Here is a 21,387-nt window from a genome sequence, read left to right as displayed (position 1 = left end):
GAGCATCAAGATCACCAGTGTTAGCTTCTTTTCAATTCACCATGATATCACCATGACTCAGACTTAGGCCTTCTGGGGTACATATAAATCTATGGCTCTGGGTGGGTTGTGAGTCGTGATAACATTCTCTGGCCTTTATAATAGCTTTTAATCCAGATTTTTTCTCCAATTGGAGCACGTCTGCTCTCAGGTTAGTGAGGTGTGCCCTAAAGCCCTGGTTAACATGATACCAAGTCAGATCTCTGCAGACAGACTCACAGACCGCCTGGGAAATAGATTATAGAGGAGAAAAATGCCGCCAGACTCAAGGGAGAGTATTACATTGTCCGTGTTTCCATGGCAACACTTTTTCCGGGCAGCCACAGCAACAGGCAGCGTTAATTCTGGGAACCTTGGAGGTGACTGGAAATGAGACAGTAGGGAGGCGAAAATCTATTTGACTCAGATAATTGTAGTCTGAGGGAAAATAGAGTACTGCTATCGGGAGTGTGGTAATGAGAATATGGAGCTAATAGGCTATTTCACATTTTTATTTGTCACCAGCAGAGGGCTGTCTTGTTATTTTAAGTGAACTCCATGGCTTTTGACATCACTTATAAGTGCCTGGTATAAAACTACCCGTCTGGATATATTTATGCAGCCATTCCCAATTATTTTCAATGAAAATCATATGTTTTCATTACACAATTCAAAGAGGATTCAATATTATTTTTGAATGCATGCGGGTGAGATAAGTTACTGCGAGGGCCAAAATAGGCTTGTGATATAAAAATATATATTGTGATGATGGATTACAGTGCATTTATTGCCACAGAATATTATCAGACACCCCAGCCAAACAGAGTTTGGCCCATATGTGCTCTGGTTCCTGAGAGGTGTGGTGTGACTGCCACACAGGCTTACTGAGGCCTAATGGGATCACTCTGGAGCTGCTGCCACTTCCCCCAAGAACCTGTTTCTGCCCTCAGCGCAGGATATGAGCCGCTTACTATTTCCTCCCGACCCCAACCTGACCCTGGTTTGGTGGGCTTCCAGCACCAGTCAGGAGAGGAGGGAAACCCTTTTACACAATAGTACAGCCTGAGAGGTAAGTGTCTGGAACACAATGAGTGCACTGTTCATGAGCCTTGTGTTCAATTTAATGAGTGTATCAATTACAGCCAAACAATATTAATGGACCATGGAAATTCATGTCTGATAGCATTATAGCACTCTCCGGGCTATAATGCTTGCAGGTCAAAGTTGCAACTCTTTCTCAATAATGAATAAAACACAGCCAGTAACAACAGGTTATAAAAGTATGATTCTAAAAGATTTACATAAATCACATTTAGCAGAACCGAGGGGAGAATTTATATTTTACTTATCGCAGACCTGTTTCGAGCTGACAAAATTGTAGTCAGATACTTAACTTGGGATCAAATCAGCCTGGAACACCTATTAAACATTTAAAATCAGAGGGGTTGGGTTAAATGCAGAAGACTCATTTTGGTTGAATTCATTCAGTTGTGCAACTGACTAGGTATCCCCTTTCCCTTTCCCTAATTTGCCAGTTGTAGGGGGATGATCATCGCACATGACCAGGCTTTATGTCGCAGATAACTAACTTTGATGGATGGCCCTGGTGTCAGAGGGAGGGGAGAGTAAGTGTGGCAGTAATTGGACATGACACTTTAACGGCACCCTATCTGTCATTAGGCTCATCAGAGAGGGTTTAACACGCTGCCCATGCATACAACACATACTGGTATCACAACTTGTAATGAAATGACCAGTTATGCCACCCATAAGAACACATATGCTTAGGCTCAAACACACACACACACACACACACACACACACACACACACACACACACACACACACACACACACACACACACACACAGGCCAGCAAGGCCATCACTCACACAGCAGTATCTCACAGTGGGTGGCATGCTTCATTCTCTGAACTCAGTCCACAGGTAGTAAACATAACAACCATCAGTCTCCAGTCTATCCTAATCTCAAAACAAATGGGGCTATATCTGCACTGTTATGTCTGCGTGTTTGAGTGATCTGGGGTTGTGAGGTTAACATCACAAGAGCAGTTGATTATTATTCAAAACAATTTGGCTATATCAACCCTCTAGCATCTTGGTGTTTGAGTAATCAGGGGTGGTGAGGTTAACATCACAAGAGCAGTTGATTATTATTGTGAATCTTAATATCAAAACATTGTATTTAACTGCACCTATGGGGTCTGTGTTGCAGAATGCTGGGGTCATTGGGTTAACAATGCAAAACAATTCATCTTTGTTATCATTCCACGGCTCCTACCTCACCTTCCCACAGATAGCAGGCTATTTCTGAGTCGTAACAATTGAGTTGAGACTCGGTGGATGAAAGTAAACAGTAGCAATGACAGGTGGCTTTATTGTAGGCTGTGAAGGAGTGCCGACTTAGTCTTCCACAGGGGCAAACTGCTGTTGATCTACCAATTATGTGGTACACTTTCTCTGAATCCGCTGCTTGTAATAAAGAAAGAAAGCATCCTCCCAGTAGGCTATATCATTTATCTCTCTGTAATTGATTGTATTGAAGTATTTTACGTGATTGAGTGAAGTCTGTTGAACTGCCAATTATGTGATACACTTGCTCTGCATCTGCGCTGCTGCTTACAGTAAATTAGCATTCTTGTCTCAATCCATTCTCAGTAATTGTTTTTGCTAAGTCTTTATGTGATGGGAGTAAAAGGCCTACTATTTCACATGGCAGAGGGGCCAAGCAGTGGACATGAGTCAAGCACAAGGGATGTAAAACCCACAGGCTCTCTCACACTGGGAGAGAATGTGAAGAAATGAAACCGGCCGTGCAATCTCGCCAGACTCACCCATCTAGCCAGCCAGCCCCTCGCTCAATGAGCTCTCCCCCCTTTAATCTGTCCACCAAACATTGTTTTCTCCCCCTGGGGAGCCGGTTTTCTATTTATGGAGGAGTGTTGAGCGGATGTGAGACGATCAGAAAGCGCCTGCCTGCGGTTGTGTTTGTGTGTGAGCTGTGAATTGTGGATGAGGAGTGGATGAGCGGACACACAAACAGGAGCCAGTGACGCCGTACAGGGAACAGAACAGATGCACAATTATTATGTATAAAATGGCAAAATATGGAGAAACAAGACGGACCAGATGCAACAACGCCTTCTAGGAGAGGCTCTCTCAGCATAAGGACAAAAGCCTACACTTTATACAGTTTAGGTGAGACAAATGCCAACTCACAGAAGCTGTAAACACACACCCAAAAGGGTCTCAGTATATATTCCAAACACACAGCTACCACCCTTGTGCCTGAAACTCAAACCCACACAGTTTCATAAATCCGGCAACAAGCGTATTGGAAATAAACGAGCAGGGAAAACACCAATTAACTGTAAAAAAAAGTCCACAGTACTAAACTAATGAGGATATTCACGAGTCGGAGGACACCAGGGAGAAGGTGGCGGAGACACAGAGAGAGAAACAGATAGAGGAGGAGAAAAGAGTGGGAGAGAAATGGAGAGAATGGAAGATAGAATGAGAGAGGGAGGGGAAGAAATTAGGAATATTTCAGGAGGTGTGAGAACACTTCGTCCCTGGAGCTCCATGTCTCTCTAGCCCTTTAATGTCTTTAATTAAACCGAACAGTAGTATCTGCTGCTCCCTTGGAGTGCCTTTACCAAAGCGACACTTAGCTACAGCTGAGCTAATAGGGGAGGGGAAAGGGAGAGGGGTAAGCTCTAATTAAGGAATGAAAAGAAAGGGGGAAGAAGGAAGTCATCGATGGGGAGGGAAAAGATGGAGGGAGGATGAGAGAGGAGGGAGATGCAAGATCAACGCTTTAAAAAATGAAGCAGGCTGCTATGGCTAAGATTTACGGCGCTAAACGTGTCGCTCCGACTGATACATGATCACATTAAGCGGCAGCTTGTTAAATCAATCTGATTCCTCTGAGCCGATCTCTGGCCACAGGGGCAATTTCTCAAATGGCACGGAAAGGGTCTGGCCGAGAGAGGGGGAGATGGAAGAGGCTAGTAAACATTAGATGCATTTACCGTAGTCATCTCTTTTGATGACATGGTTTTACCAAATCAACTTTTTGGTGGGCGGTTAGTTTTCCAGAGATACTGTAGGCATGGTCTTTCTGTTGGTCTGTATGTCACAGTGGAAGGACTAGTCTTCCATTGAAGCCTCCTTGCAGAATGTTGGGTTGAGCCATCAGTAGTGTCAGTCAGACAAATGGTAGAGCTTTGGGACAGATAAACACATTATTTTATTAGTTGAAAAATATTGCCCATTGAACAGTGCAGTATTTCAGTGTTTAAAGTTCACCAGCACAACTAAGATCATTTCCAGAGGTAGTTGGAGGTATTAACTTTGTTGTTTTTGGCCCCCTTGGTCTCCATGGAGCTAACCCCAACCCTAATAAAACCCCAATAAACCCCAAGGCTAAAGTTAAGCATTATTTTAGACTAAGACCATTTTGACCTACATCTGTGCCGGCTAGATGTTGCAGATGATATGACCAGCCCAATCTACCCTTGGTTGAGTGATGGTGAACATTGCCTCCATTTTGCCCAGGTACAGCTCTGGACCCCTGCTGTTTGCTGTTTTCGACTCCCAATCACAGCCATGTCAGCAGGCTCCTTATCGTGATGGACAGCCACCTCTTACCCACCGCTCCACATGTTTGCAGATTGAAAGATTATCTGGCAACCTGCGGGTCACCTTCCCTCATAGAAAAACATACACATCTATATCCACACAAATCACATGGAAACCATATGGGCCTTGTGTCTTGTTGGAATGGAAGTGAAAACAGAGGGCCACATATAAAATTCATGGGCTCCTGTATAAAGAAAACAATAAGGGAGAGAGCACTTTGCTAGCTTGCCTGGCTCCAGCGGTGGACCAAAGCATCTTGGGTAAATAACACAATAGGGGTCAGAGCTGACAGCCAGTCAGGGGGTGGGAGTTGATTTATATTCCCCCCTGGAAGGAGATTGAGGAGCAAAGGCCAGGACGACCTGAACGCGAGGCGATGGATGTGTGCCGCAATTGCATCAAACTGACAACAGATGGCACACTATAGTTGGTGATTTGTATGCTGTGTACACCCACACACGGGGTGGTCACTAGTTTAGAGGACAGAAGGTTTTCGATGCTCCACCACTATTAATTGTTTGATTGAGAGTATTTCCAAGACAAAAAGTCAGCTGGTGACCCTGTGATAATGAGCTGCTAATAGAGACGTATCTCACAGCTTAAGGCCATACCGCCAATCACAGGGACATATTCTGAGGCAACATTCTCCTCTGAGCGACATGTATACATAAGGAGGTTATGAGGGTGTGTTTATGCATAAATATTTAAATAGGTGACATCTTGGATACAGGTTGGGAAATTACGTACACCTGCCTATAATCATCAATCGACCAAATACCACATTTGATCAACAGAGGATTTAAATAAATTCATCAAGGATGCATTCGGAAAGTATTCAGACTTCTTGACTATTTCCACATTTTGTTACGTTACAGCCTTATTCTAAAACGGATTAAATGAAACATTTCCCTCATCAATATACACACAATACCCCATAATGACAAAGCGAAAACAGGTTTCATTATTTACATAAGTATTCAGACCCTTTGCTATGAGACTCGAAATTGAGCTCAGGTGCATCCTGTTTCCATTGATCATCCTTGAGATGTTTCTACAACTTGATTGGAGTCCACCTGTGGTAAATTCTATTGATTGGACATGATTTGGAAAGGCACACACCTGTCTATATAAGGTCCCACAGTTGACAGTGCATGCCAGAGCAAAAACCAAGCCATGAGGTAAAAGGAATTGTCCGTAGAGCCACGAGACAGGATTGTGTCGAGGCACAGATCTGGGGAAGGGTACCAAAACATTTCTGCAGCATTGAAGGTCCTCAAGAACACAGTGGCCTCCATCATTCTTAAATGGATGAAGTTTGGAACCATCAAGACTCTTCCTAGAGCTGGCCGCCCGGCTAAACTGAGCAATCGGGGGAGAAGGGCCTTGGTCAGGGAGGTGACCAAGAACCCGATGGTATCTCTGACAGAGCTCCAGAGTTCCTCTGTGGAGATGTGAGAACCTTCCAGAAGGACAACCATCTCTGCAGCACTCCACCAATCAGACCTTTATGGTAGAGTGGCCAGAAGGAAGCCACTCCTCAGTAAAAGGCACATGACAGCCCGCTTGGAGTTTGCCAAAAGGCACCTAAATAACTCTCTGACCATGAGAAACAAGATTCTCTGGTCTGATGAAACCAAGATTGAACTCTTTGGCCTGAATGCCAAGCGTAAAGTCTGGAGGAAACCTGGCACCATACCTAAGGTGAAGCATGCTGGTGGCAGCATCATGCTGTGGGGGTGTTTTTCTGCGGCAGGGACTGGGAGACTAGTCAGGATCAAGGGAAAGATAAACGGAGCAAAGTACAGAGAGATCCTTCATGAAAACCTGCTCCAGAGCGCTCAGGACCTTTTTATTTTTGCACAAAAAATGTAAAACCTGTTTTTGCTTTGTCATTATTGGGTATTGTGTGTAGATTGGAGGGAAAAGGCTGTAATGTAACAAACTGTGGAAAACGTAAATGGGTCTGAATACTTTCCGAATGAACTGTATGTCTGTGAACTCAAAAACAAATATTATTTTGGGGAAGATCCTGAATTTCATGTTTCATAGGAATGAGTGTTGGTGGTGGGAAGTCCCTAAACTTCACTGCTTTTTACAACCTGATCCTTTTAACTGAAGCATGATTGTGGACTACAGGGAAAAAAAGAGGACTGAGCACACCCCCATTCTCATCGACGGGGCTGTAGTGGAACAGGTTGAGAGCTTCAAGTTCCTTGGTGTCCACATCACCAACAAACTATCATGGACCAAACACACCAAGACAGTCGTGAAGAGGGCAGGACAAAGCCTATTCCCCCTCAGGAGACTAAAAGGATTTGGCATGGGTCCTCACATCCTCAAAAAGTTCTACAGCTGCACCATCGAGAGCATCCTGACTGGTTGCATCACCGCCTGGTATGGCAACTGCTCGGCTTCAGACCGCAAGGCACTACAGAGGGTAGTGCGTACGGCCAGTACATCACTGGGGCTAAGCTTCCTGCCATCCAGGACTTCTATACCAGGCGGTGTCAGAGGAAGGCCCTAAAAATTGTCCAAGACTCCAGCCACCCTAGTCATAGACTGTTCTCTCTGCTACCGCACGGCAAGCGGTACCGGAGCGCCAAGTCTAGGTCCAAAAGGCTTCTTAACAGCTTCTACCCCCAAGCCATAAGACTCATGAACAGCTAATCATGGCTACCTGGACTATTTGCATTGTCCCCCCCCTCCCTCTTTTACGCTGCTGCTACTCTGTTTCTCCCTACTATTACCCAATTACTGGCCCCATTGACTCGACCTCTACTGTTATTTTATTGAACTGCTGCTCTTTAATTATTATGATTATTATTTATTTATCTATTTTTTACTTAACACTTTTTTTCTTAAAACTGCATTGTTGGTTAAGGGCATGTAAGTAAGCATTTCACTGTAAGGTCTACACCTGTTGTATTCGGCACATGTGCCAAATATAATTTGATTTGATTTGATTTCTATGCTGCCTCTCAAGCTGTAGTCTCAGCATAGACATATTCATCATTGAGTCCCACCCACTCAAAATAGCCCAATTATCCTCTGTGTGGTCTACCACTGTGATATCATTCATGCCATATACTACAGAGAAAAATGTATAGACGAATAGACAGAAAATGGATCCACAATCCATGTAGGTCAGCGGAATAAGCAAGAAGGTTATCTATTGTGATCTTTTTTTTTTAATAGGCTGTGGGTCGTTCCATGAAATGAGTGCCTTTGATATTTTAAGTATAAATAGTGCATTGAATTTTAAAAGCCTGTTATATTCAATGAAGTGCCCTTTAATATAGACCACATGGAGAATTCAATAAATCCATTTTTTTATATGAATAAAGGCTTTTGACATACCCTCGGTGACATACAGGAAGATTTTAATCCATTTAACCCCAACATTTCTCCCAGGTTTCAACCATCATTGTAAATCCCTTGTTATTTTGTTGCTTTGACAGTCATTTCTGAAGATTATTATTTATTTCATGTGATTTGTGATTCATTTTAAGGTAAAAAAAACAACAACCTGTCCCTCATTTTAAAACCCTGTTATATTAACTGAACTCTCGTTTTAATATGGTGAAACGATTCCTTTTTAAAAAAATTTTTTCAAAAGAAACATTGAACATCTAATAGTCAAATCATAGTTTACAAGAAGGTGAGCTGGTTATACTATTTTTGGCCATTTTCTGGTGCTTTGTGGTGGAAAATTGAGTGAGTCCAGCATAACAACTGTCCTGTGTAGCTCAGTTGGTAGCGCATGGCGTTTGCAACGCCAGGGTTGTGGGTTCGATTCCCACGGGGGCCAGTATGAAAAAAACCAAAAACATGTATACAGTCACTAACTGTAAGTCGCTCTGGATAAGAGCGTCTGCTAAATGACTAAAATGTAAAATGTTATCCATTAACTATGTTAGCTTTAGATAGACAGGCTATACTTTTTTTTACAATTTCATTTCTTTTTTTTTTTAGCTTGCATTCAATTGCCCCTCCCTGTTGCACACAACAAGCTTCCATTTCCCCAAGGTGATTTATTGCTAATTTAAGATGAAATCGTCAACCCTGTCACTTAATTTGGCACTTAATCTGCACTTACTACAGTATGTAACTATGTTTTAAATGTAACCTCTTGAGATGGGAAAACGTGTTTTTTTATTAAGTTGAACATGTGCTCTTTATGACAGAATGTTAAAATTAGGTGAAAAACAAGATAGGCCTACATGATTTGACCTCGTTCTTTTCCGAGTTCCCAGTCGTCATAAAAGTACCATTAGAGACAAGTTCATGGTGCTTTCAAGACAACTGGGAACTCGGAAAAAAAATGTCAAATAATGACGTCAGTGATTTTCAGGTCCGAGCTCTAGAAAGAGGCCCCAGTTCCCGACTTGGCAATCCGAGTCGGAGCTCGAAATTTCCGAGTTCCCAGTTGTCTTGAACGCACTGAAGTCGGAAGTCGGAGATTTTCGAGTTCCCAGTTATTTTAAACGCGGCATCAGGCCAATGCGGTTTCTGCATTATGTGCATTTACATGATACTTCAACATTCTGTGACAACCATTTTAGCTCCCATTAACATTACATGGGAATATTAAAAAAATACTATAAAGCGGAATGTCTAGAATGAGCATTACGATGCATATACATGACACTACAACGTTCTATGGCAGCCATGTTAGCACACCATTAACATTACATGGGGAATATTTAAACAATGCTATGCAACTTAATGTCTAGAATTAGAACAATATTCACAATTCTAAAAGTTGCCCCAACTCTCTTAATATATGGCTCTGGTTTTAGGTGGTATATTATGACATCACAACCAATCCCCCACTCAGAATGCGTGCGAATGCTTAGTGGAAATAACCGAGACACGGAACATGAGTGTTACTTTTTTCTGGTGCCATTTAGCGAACACCAGAGACATACCTGTACGCGTTACGTCCGCACCACACCGGGAGGGGTTTTGAATGTTTTTGTGTGACTGTCAAGAGTCGACTGTAATTTGAAATAAGACGTCGGACTGAAGATCAAACCCATAGTTTACTGACTCCGGTCTGTTTTGCGGTCTATTCCTATTATAATTTTTTCCTGAGAAGCAATCAGTCAAGGAATATTCAGTGTGTTCTGGTGTGGTGCTGGTGGTGGGGATTTTATATCCACCTCGTTTTTTTTTAGAAGAATGGCGCGAGACTACGCTAAACAATCACCAATGATGTTGTTGGTGACAGCAGGGATACTTCTGATTATTCAAGGTAAGAACCATGAACATTGACCTACTTTCTGTCATCTCCGGTTATTTTATTACCTATACGTTTTCTTTCTGTGTTTCAATGGGTCACGTTCACTCATGTTCGGTATCGGCAACCGAACTGTGCCATAGATCCATCCACAGTCCCATGTGAAACGCATGCACATTGTGTGGCTCACCCACACGGTCATACAGGATTTCAGAGGTGGCGGTATTGATTTCTCAAGACTTGTTGTGGAAGTTCACTTGTACACAATACCGCCTGGTTCCTTTTATCCCGAGTTTCTGTACGCCGTGTTATGTATGCAAGGTGTGGCCTCCCGGGGTTATTTATTTCTCAGGGCGCGTAGACAGCAGCGCAGGTGTGATTGTTCTGATTCACCTTAATCCAGCGGTGTGCGTGGTCTGTTTCGACACCGTCTCGGTTGAGTTTTTTTGGGGGTTTCCTCAGATCCTTTCAGTTAACGAGTTTCATTCAGCCAATAGTGATCTAGCTGATATTTTACAAGAGCAGAAATTAAGTCAGAAACATTAACAGGGTGTTGCTGTAGGCTACAACACATTGTCAGCAAAGACACTTGGTTATGGGCGTTTTGTGTGGTTTGACTGACTGGACCGTTGTGACAAAGCTCTTAAAAGAAAAGGAGAAAATAAACCGAGAATGGACTCTACCTTCATTTGTATTTATCCTAGTGTTTTTACAAAACAAATGTCAATCTATTGTAGCCTCAAAACTGTAAAATGAAGATGGCCAATGTAGCCTATGCATAAGTTATTTTAGCCTTATAAACAATTCAAATGTTATGTCTCCAAGAACTTACCTGAGGAATTTATTGATTTGATGGTTGATCACACATATTGCATAGGCCTATGCAATTTGTGTTGACATTTACTGTAGCCTGATGCTTTTAACCCTATTAAGAGTTTCTGGGTAGAGGTTTGCCTGGGTTTATAGTTCAGATTTTGAGATGGTTGTCATGGATACTTCTGAGTGGCAGCATGAATTTGGGGCATTGAGGTGACAATCTTGTCTGGTGGTGTTGCTAGTGTACTATTTGATACATCTTGAATTCAGGCCTGGGGTGTGGAAAAAATACATCAGTTTTGTGTGCTGTAATGTTTTAGTAAGCGTAAAGCAAATTACATGTTTCTAGTAATCTTTCTTGCTAATTTTTATGTCCATACAAATCCTAATTGCAAACAGGTGTCAGTATAGTAAAGCCTGCAGTATAAATTTAAGTAAAACAACTGTCACTTTGCTTGGATGAATTTCTGAATGTTTACGATTTCAGAGCTCAATCAACATTCGAAGCACCCTGAATACACTGCACATAACAAACCTCTATCCCCTCACTCCGCCATCCAATACCCCCACCCAGAGTAAATTCCAGCCCTTTCACAGTATGCCCATTCTCGCTTTCTAGCCTATTTTCAGACTGTGCTCCAGCTCCTGTCCTGGCCCTTTGTTGTAGCAGCTTTAGTCATTGGTGAATTAAAAGGCCCAATATCCTCCCTCTCCCCCCTGAGTTCTGGGCCCCATTGTTTATAGATGTGTGGTTTGTCAGAGACTCAGGCAGAGGGGGGGGAGGGGAGGGAGGGGAGGGAGGGAGGGAGGGGGGACGACGACTCAAACTGAGAAAATGTTTAGACGAAGGTTCCTGCATGTCCTCAGCTCACCCAAACCAGGTCTCTTGCTGTAAGGGAAGCTATCAACCACCATTTCCTCAGTCTTCTTGCATGTAGAGGTTTTCAGGCGTGGTAAAAGAAAATTACCAACTCTATTATAACAACAATTTCAAAAGAAAATGATTAATTTATTTTTATGAACAGTCTACCATCTCAAGGATTACTTTGGAATAACCCAGATAATCTTACAGGCAAATGGAATAGAACTGCACCTGCACAAATGTATAAAGACATGCAGTGGAGTAATGAATAAAAATAGAATCATAAATGAATAGCGCTATGGAGGAGTAATGAATTTCGATTGAGATGTGTTCACCATAGATAAATGCCCTCTCCTCCACCAAGTAACTTCTAAATCGTTTGCAACAAGTTGTTTAGATCAACCCCTCCTGCTGATGCAACCGAGATGGAGGCAGATAAGCTACCGATTTTCCAGTCTTCCAAACCCCTCCACCCACTTGCAGTTTGAGATGAAACGGAGGCTAAAGAGATGGATTTCTGAGTGGGCAAGGAGAACTCTCGCCCTTCCATGTGCCCTCTGTCTAAATCGGAATGTCTGTCTTGGCTCCCTGCAACTCCCCTGCGTTTAGCATGTCAAATTTCCATTTGCATACTGCACACCAACATTTCTCTCCACCAGTGTTGGGGTGAACATTTATTCACAGCACCTCTCTATGTAAAACAGACACAGAATATATATATATTTTTTTGCCGGTCCACTGCAAGCTTTATTCATTACTTTTATATCCCTCAGTAATTAATAGGTTGATTGAAAATTGTGCCTGACAGCTGCAGCACAATGCTTGTCCTAGCCACTTCAGTGTGCTCTCCATCAAGCACTTCATCACGACATTTAGTCTCTGCAGACCTGGTGACAGTTCTGTCAGGCTGTTTAAAAGGCATGACAAACACATGGTGAATTGTCTTTATGGTAGACATCGTAACCCTTCCATGACAGTGCAATAGGCCGTCCATGGTCTCTGGTCTGGATCAAACAGGAGCTGAGCACCGTCACTTTTTCCTCCACTTTTGTATCAGTTAACTTTAGTTGAGTCTATAGGCAAAATTTTAACTTGATGACTAAACAAAAATGGATCTAGTTGCTTCCTGTAAAGAGATCTTATTACCACTTCATCTTCTGATTTTAATTTGTGCAGCTCACTCAACCCTAGGCATCAAAGCAAAAAATTGAATGAAATTATATGCATAGAAAGACAGAACATTGAGCCCAGGATGCATTTTTGACTGTTGTCTTGGGTAGCAAACAAAAAGAAACATTTTGCTTCCATTTTTCAGTGGGTTTGGCAAATGAAACTGACAGGCATGTCTAGGCTCGACAGTCTTAACCCCAGAGTCTATTTTCAGTGCAGATGCTTTTAGAAATGTGATAATGAGACCCTAATACCTCGGGATGTTTCTATGGTGTTTTACTTTCAGGGGGAGTGATTTAAAGGCGCCCAATTTTCACACTGGGTGAGTGATTGCTGCAGAGGTTGCTAATAAGATGCATTCTCTTTCAAGTATGCTCCATTACATTTTTTGCATGCCATTTCCAGTAGGCCCAATCTGATGTTCCTGGCGTATAAAATCCAGGCCTACACGAATGTTTAAACAGTTAAGAATGTTTAACTGGTGAGCGTGAGTGCAGAAGGGATATGTGAGCACATGCTAAGGAGATTTACTGTTCGCAGCATCACACATTCATACACATTGACAGGTGGCTGGCGGAATCATCCAGCACACGGCACTGACCACAGATAATGAGACACGGGCATGATCTGATCCAACTAGAATACAGAACGACTGGAATAACACAAGCCAGCCTCACAGATTGTGAGGGACAATCCCGCATTTTGGCCCTTTATTCCGCGTCCCTCAACCAAACAATCATGTCTAGCATTTTATCAACAAATTCAAACACGGCAAATTTTGAATTTTTTTTAATTTGTCCCGTATTTCAGTCAGACATTCCAACCTGTCTCTTGCAGTCACGTTCGCTTATGAAAATAGATATATACTGTATCATAAGGATGTGGTACTGGTGATGTTAAACATTTCTCCAATCGTTGTTGAGATCTGATATTCTGCACAGCGCAATAAGAGACGTAGGCCAATGTCATAGGCATATCGTCAACCAATCACATTTCTCAAATCCTTTCAGTCTAAATTCCAGCTAAACTTGGAGAGGACAGTTAGGTCTCACTACTTACAAAGAGCATGCTTCTGATGAAGAGCCACAAAAGTAAGTAAATAGCCGTATTCAGTGGGGCCTTTGAAATAGTGAAACATTTTAAGAAGTTCTCCTTCTTAGATAAAACTATGCTAAATATGTTCACGTCACCAAATAATTGATTAAAACACACTGTTTTGCAATGAAGGTCTGTAGCCTCAACAGCACTCCCTGAGGTAGCACCATGGTGTAGCCGGAGGACAGCTAGTTTCCGGCCTCCTCTGGGTACATTGACTTCAATACAAAACCTAGGAGGCTCATGATTCTCACCCCCTTCAATAGGCTTACACATTAATTATGACGACTTCCGGAGGACGTCCTCCAACCTATCAGAGCTCTTGCAGCATGAACTGACATGTTGTCCACCCAATCAAAGGATCAGAGAATGAATTTAGTACTGAAAGCATAAGCTACAGCTAGCTAGCACTGCAGTGCATAAAAATGTGGTGATATCTTAAAAAATTAAGGAGAAGCAAGAGAGAGAGAGAGCTAGCTATATTTCATTGTACTTGTTTCACTTGCTTAGCTAGTGAATGCAGCTAGCTAGTTTAGCCTACTCAAACACCCGACTCAAACAGAGAGGGATGCTATGTTAGCTAGCTGGCTAAGGCTATCCAACACTGGAACTCTTCCAAGTCAAGGTAAGCTTTTGGTTTTATAAATGTATTGCCACCGGGGCCCGCCAGTGTAACTGCTAAACTGCTTGCTGTACACTGTACTGCATGATTGTAGTGGGTTTACTGACATGTTAGTTCTAGTAGCTATGTTGACTATGACGTTAGCTAATATGGTGACAACGATGTAGACTGTGTGTAGTGGTTATGATGTGAAGGAAATGTTTTTTCGCCTGGTCACAGACTGCTGTTGTTAAAGTGAAGTCCACAATCGAAGGGAAAAGGTGAGACATGCGAGAAGGAATTATACAATGAGCAAAGTGATCATGCTGTTTGTATGTGGCTGCTATGAAAGTGAACTGTGAGGGCGGGTGATCAGTGGTGTATTCATTCCACCGATTCTGTTGAAAAACATTTCTTAAACACAAGCAAACGGAACGAAACGGGGATAGACATACCTGAATTGGTCCAATAGAAACTAGTTTGCAACTGTTTGGACTAATGATTACACCCTATATCAGCTAGATGCAGGCAAGAGTATGCAAGGCGGTATTGAATGTGTCACTGTTTGTCACCTTGCTTACAAATGTTTTTCTCTGCAGGCAAGAGTATCCAAGGCGGTATTGAATGTATCACTGTTTGTCACCTTGATTACAAAAAAATGTCTCTCGAACTCTGCACCTACGTTGTAAACTTTCATTTGTAGGCTAGGTTGTAGCAACCTGATGATGGGTTTAGGGAAAATGTGAGGATCATGTAGTAGCCCAACCCTATCGATGTTACATTGAACTGGGTGAATGGAATATGAATGACAGTCATCCAATATGCTGTAATAGAAATAAAGACATGCTCATTACAAAAAATGATCCTCCCTAATCTTAAACGGCACCAATCGCGACTGGCCTTATTAGACTGAAAGATATAAGGTACTTTTGTCAAACTGTGAGGCTCTCCAGTCTCCATGCTCATTAGTTGCTCATTCAACATATTTGCTGTTCCTTCACTCAATCCCGTTTTAAAAGTCTCCCTTGCTAACTTTTTAACATTCCCTGAGACCAACCAGAAAAGTTTCCTTGGCCACATATTCCCAGATTTTCATAAAACAGCCACACATGTGGTCTCTTGTTTCTGCATCACAAAATTTAGCACGAGGAAAAATAATAGACTAGCTACGGCTGGTGCGCTTTTAGCTAGTTCAGTGCAGCGGACTGCAGAGGTGTACTGCTGCCAGAGCTTCGCTCCGCCACTTCTCACAGTGGTGCTAGTTTAGTAAAGTTATAGATCAAAGCTGAATTAATGTCTTAGAAGATCATATAATAATTAGTTAGTAATCTATATACAGTGCATTCTGAAAGTATTCTGACCCCTTGACTTTTTCCACATTTTGTTACGTTACAGCCTTATTCTAAAATTGAATTTATTTGTATTTTTTTCTCTCGTAAATCTACACTCAATAACCGATAATGACAAAGCAAAAACAGGTTTTTAGAAATGTTTGCAAATGTATTAAACATAAAAAACGGAAATATACATTTACATACGTACTCAGACCCTTTACTCAGTACTTTGTTGAAGCACCTTTGGCAGCGATTACAGCCACAAGTTTTATTTGTATGACGCTACAAGCTTGGCACACGTGTTTAAAGTCTCTCCAGAGATGTTTGATCGGGTTCAAGTCCAGGCTCTGGCTGGGCCACTTAAGGACATTCAGAAACTTGTCCTGAAGTCACTCCTGTGTTGTCTTGGCTGTGTGCTTAGGGTCGTTGTGCTGTTGGAAGGTGAACCTTCGACCCAGTCTGAGGGCCACAATCATGCTTCAGTTAAAAGGATCAGGTTGTAAAAAGCAGCGAAGTTTAGGGACTTCCCACCACCAACACTCATTCCTATGAAACATGAAATATAAATATAAAGGTCCTGAGCGCTCTGGAGCAGGTTTTTATCAAGGATCTCTCTGTACTTTGCTCCGTTCATCTTTCTCTTGATCCGGACTATTCTCCCAGTCCCTGCCGCTGAAAAACGTCCCCACAACATGATGCTGCCACCAGCATGCTTCACCGTAGGGATGGTGCCAGGTTTCCTCCAGACGTGACGCTTGGCATTGAGGCCAAAGAGTTCAATCTTGGTTTCATCAGACCAGAGTATCTTGTTTCACATGGTCTGAGAGTTCTTTAGGTGCCTTTTGGCAAACTCCAAGCGGGCTGTAATGTGCCTTTTACTGAGGAGTGGCTTCCGTCTGGCCACTCTACCATAAAGGCCTGATTGGTGGAGTGCAATTTGTAAATAAAAAATTAAATACTAATTTCTAAAAACCTGTTTTCTCTTTGTCATTATGGTGTATTGTGTGTAGATTGATGAGGATTTAAAAAAATATTTAATCCATTTTAGAATAAGGCTGTAACGTAACAAAATGTGGAAAAAGTCAAGGGGTCTGAATACTTTCTGAATGCACTGTAACAGAAGCAAATATAATAGCATAGTATAACGTTACTGTTACACCAAAAACACCACCTAATTTCTTATGAGATTTTAGGATTGTTAGCTGAATAGTACAAAAACAAAAAATCTAATGTGGCCAAAACTCAACAGCGTGTGAATGTAGGCTACTAGGCAGAATGTGCTTTGATTGAAACAAAATACAGGAAGGCTATATAGTTTAACACCATCTGCTCATGAAACAATAATTCAATTGCAAGAAGATCTATATATACTGAACCAAAATATAAATGCAACAATTTTAAACTATTTTACTGAGTTACAGTTCATGTAAGGAAATCAGTCAATTGAAATAAAGAAATTAGGCCCTAATCTATGGATTTCACTTGACTTGGCAGGGGCGCAGCCATGGGTGGGCTTGGGAGGGCATAGGCCCAACCACTTGGGAGCCAGGCCCAGCCAATCAGAATGAGTTTTTCCCCACAAAAGGGCTTAATTACAGACAGAAGTACTCCTCCGTTTCATCAGCTGTCCGGGTGGCTGGTCTCAGACCGTACCTGCAGGTGAAGAAGCCGGATGTGGAGGTCCTGGGCTGACGTGGTTACACATGGTCTGCGGTTGTGAGGTCGGTTGGACGTACTGCCAAATTCTCTAAAACGACGTTGGAGGTGGCTTATGGTAGAGAAATGAACATTCAATTATCTGGCAGCAGGTCTGGTGGACCTGCAGTCAGCATGCAAATTGCACGCTCCCTCAACTTCAGACATCTGTGGCATTGTGTTGTGTGACAAAACTGCACATTTTAGAGTGGCCTTTTATTGTCCCCAGCACAAGGTGCACCTGTGTAATGATCATGCTGTTTAATCACCTTCTTGATATGCCACACCTGTCAGGGGGATGACTTATCTTGGCAAAGGAGAAATGCTCACTAACAGGAATGTAAACAAATTTGTGCACAGCATTTTTGAGAAATACGCTTTTTGTGTGCGTATGGAACATTTCTGGGATCTTTTATTTCAGCTCATGAAACATGGGACCAAAACTTTACATGTTACTTTTATATTTTTGTTCAGTGTATATATGGCAAAAAAATACAATAATGTAGGCTACACTGTCCCGCTAATGTCCCGAAAAAATCCTCCTGTTGTCCTGCATTTGGGTATTTTAAATGTGGTCACCTTACATGGCTCTGGAATTGAGTCTCCCCCTGTAACACACCGCATTGAACTTGACAAGTTTGGGGGAATTGTCAACCTCTCGCTATTCCTGGAACTTTTTATAGTGTCTGGGTTTATTGCACTGTGACACTGCTGCTCCCTGTTGAGTGTCAAAATGTTTCTGGTTTTCCTGGAATGAGCCATCCGGAGTGTGTCCACTGGAGCGTCTGGAGGAAGACACTGCTCTGAGGCTCATGACAGCACAAAGAATCATGACAGCAACACTGTAGAGGGAAAACCGTTAAGGCGTTTAGTGTGTACCATTTCACCGACATAGAGTCGGTGGCAATGACAGTGACCCTCAACAGACTGTTTGTGTTCACCCTCTGATATGCAACACATACCCCAAATTCTGCACTGGCGGTGGGTTAACACCGACCACAACAAGCCAAGGTGACTGCATGCTATGTAAGGCATGGCAGTGACGCCGTCTTTGGCACGCCTGCTTCCAGACAGAGCGTTATGCCTCTATATTCGAGCCCCCCTGGCCAGCTTGTTTGTTGGGTGGGGACGGCATGAATTCCTCCGTTCAGGTTTTTGTCTGTCTGTGACTCACGGATGATGCAGGCTGGACTCTGCCAAAGGGTAGACATGGCAGGCCTCCCACCTCCATCATCAGTCGCTTATCACTCAGTCGGTGTGTGTCACATTGGGTAACACTCATCGCACCCCCTCTGGTGAGGTCATCGCTGGAGGTCATCTGCCTTTCTGGCTGAATTTGAAGAATTTCCAGATTAGCTTCGCAGCAAGGTTCACAAGTTCATTGGAAATGGCATTTTCTGTTTGTTTGTCTTTGTGTGTGTGCTAGTTTCTGTGCACAGTGAATATATTGTTTGTCTGGAAAGCACTGTAGCGAGGGTTTTGAATCAATACAGGTTATCCTTACCCATTCGCTCACACATTCCATTGCCTTATATGGGCAGTGGAGCGAGACAGCACAATTACGGTGGGCCGCAGGGTTGTTTTAACATAATCGCTCTCTCAGCCTCTCTTGTCGCTGCTGTCTTTCTCCACTCTCGCATTTATGCTCATCATCCCTTCCTCTTTGTCTTCCCTCTCTCTCTATCTCAAGATCTCTCTTGTGCTCAATATTTTCTTTTTCACGTCTCCCACTCACTGTTCAAAGTGCGATCAGATAAGCAGTGCCAAGCGAAAAGTAATGGGGACGGTGTTAACTTGTGCCTTTCAGGCATGCAACAGATTCCTTGGCCCGCACAAAGGTGATAAATAAATGTTTCATTGAATATTTTCCCAGGAATTGATGCTCCACCGCAGGCATATTGTGCCTTAATAGCAGGACTAGGTTTAAATTGATTGGTTTATTGTTGATATTCAGCAAGCGCCACACAGTGCCCTGAGTGTGTCTGCTCAGTGCTGAGAAATGCTGTCTGAAATGACCATGTCATAGAAAAGCATCTCACCCTCTTTCCTGTAAAAGGCTTACCAGCGTGTTTACTTGTGAAAGCTAAATTGGCTTTCTGTCCTCTGTCTTTCTCCAACTCCCATTTTGTCTCTCTCTCCCTCACACATTAAAGCCAGTCCTCTAAGATTAATCCCCGGGACACCCTCACTAGCTCTCTCTGTCTCTCTTTTATCTGTTCTCTCTTTCATATTTTCCCCCTGAAATCCCTCCATCTCTTGCTGACTCTGTGGCTGAGAGGGTCAGGCATGGTCATGTTTATTTTAGTGCTTATCTGTAACGGTGACCCTCAGACCGAGCCACCGAGCCTCCATCTATTACTGTCTCATCTCTTTCCCTCTCTCCTCCTCTCACCACATCCAATCTTTCTCCCTTTGTGCTCTGCCTCTCCATCCACCATTTCCTCATCCCTCCCTGCTCTCTCCATTCTATCTTTTCAATCCATTCCTCTGCACACCCTGCATCCATGCGACTACACACAGTAGAGCAGTTTAGTTTGACTGTCTCGCTTTCCTTCCTTTTCCCACTCCCCCTGCTCAATTCAATTTAATTTACCATCTTGTCATGATAAATGTGCCCGCATTTTGCCAAACTATGTACATAATATTGTACTATCAAAGATAAGACTCTATTCCTCCTCATATCTCGTTCTCCAATTTCCCAGTGCTCTGTCATAGGGGCAGTCAAATAATCTATCATTCTGACACATGATTTTCAGCCGGAGTTGTTGAACCCAGATATCATAGCACAAAAGGCTGGAAGAAGTGCTTATTTTAACTCCCCCCACCATCACTGATGTTCCAGCTGTCTCTCTCTACACTGTCCTCGCTGTTCCCTCTCAATGTTGTGTGTGTTCAGGGAGAGGGGGTTTACTGAGAGAATGCCCCTGCAGTTGGCACCCCATAACGACCAACAATGAGTACAGTTAATATTGTTTGTTCATTCGCTGTTCTTGCTAGTCTGTGTTTGCTAGTCTAATTTTCAATTCCTCTTACAATTTAGCATTTATTTTTAACATGGATTTTCAATAGCGTGCGTCTTTTCAGCACTTTGACCCGTAGCTGGGATGACGCGTCTCCCCATTCATAATGAATGAAGATTAAAACAAATATTTCTTATGCCTGAAAACATGCGAGCTCAAACATTGTCTTCGCACCATAAATCAAAACAAATGTAGCACAGACTAATTGCAGTGTCGCTTTTGATGATTGATTAACATGGCGTGTCAGAGCTTCTCAAAACCCCTACCGCTGCCTGACTCTGACTGCAGACTTTAGTATGAGCAGGGGGACGGTTATTGTACAGTATATAGGGTGTGTCTGCACTAAGAGGACAGTAAAAAATGACCCGGTGGATCTAGACAGACCTGTCCTGCAGGCATTCCTTTCTTCCTGGTGCCCCTTGCTGTCCTGCCTTTGGAAGGAGCCAGACAGATGCCCTCTGGGGTGGAGCTTAATTGCCACCTAAACTGAGTGTCATGCCCCTATGATGTACAGATGGCTTTCCAGTCCACAAAGCCCTGTGCCCTGCCTGTGGCGGACTGTGTGACAGGTCATCCACTGTCCTATTCATCAAGTAGTCCTAGTCTATCTGGAAAAATGGAGCCCTGGTCTCTCCAGACAGTAGACTGTGAATGTTCTCCCTCCCACCATTCTCACGGTGACAGAGCATTGCGAGAGAGGCCCTTTGAAGCCTGTGTGCCTAACCTGTACGAGAGAAGCTTTCCATAAGTCATTTGGATCAGTGTTCACGGTAACACTGTTCTGGGATCTGTTCTCCCTGCCCAAACTGTGGCCCCTGGGAGTCATAAAAAATAAAAACTGGTTCCAGATCAACCTTTTTGAGTGGCTCTTTTTTAT

At 42.9% G+C, this 21,387-nt stretch overlaps 1 protein-coding gene across 2 annotated transcripts in view; it reads left to right on the top strand.

The window, feature by feature from the left end:
* Positions 1-9,534: 9,534 nt before the first annotated feature.
* Positions 9,535-21,387, top strand: part of LOC121586447 (nectin-2-like) — an 80,220-nt gene continuing 68,367 nt past the window's right edge. For both annotated transcript variants that reach the window (XM_045226367.1, XM_041903130.2), the window contains exon 1: positions 9,535-9,932. In XM_045226367.1, the coding sequence (XP_045082302.1) occupies positions 9,860-9,932 (73 nt within the window). In that variant the 5' untranslated portion in view covers positions 9,535-9,859. The remainder of the gene's footprint in view (positions 9,933-21,387) is intronic.

Source organism: Coregonus clupeaformis, chromosome 17 (assembly GCF_020615455.1).
Source record: "Coregonus clupeaformis isolate EN_2021a chromosome 17, ASM2061545v1, whole genome shotgun sequence".
Taxonomy (NCBI): Eukaryota; Metazoa; Chordata; class Actinopteri; order Salmoniformes; family Salmonidae; genus Coregonus; species Coregonus clupeaformis.
Note: the sequence above shows the minus strand (reverse complement) of the source record. Positions and strands in the feature narration are given on the sequence as shown.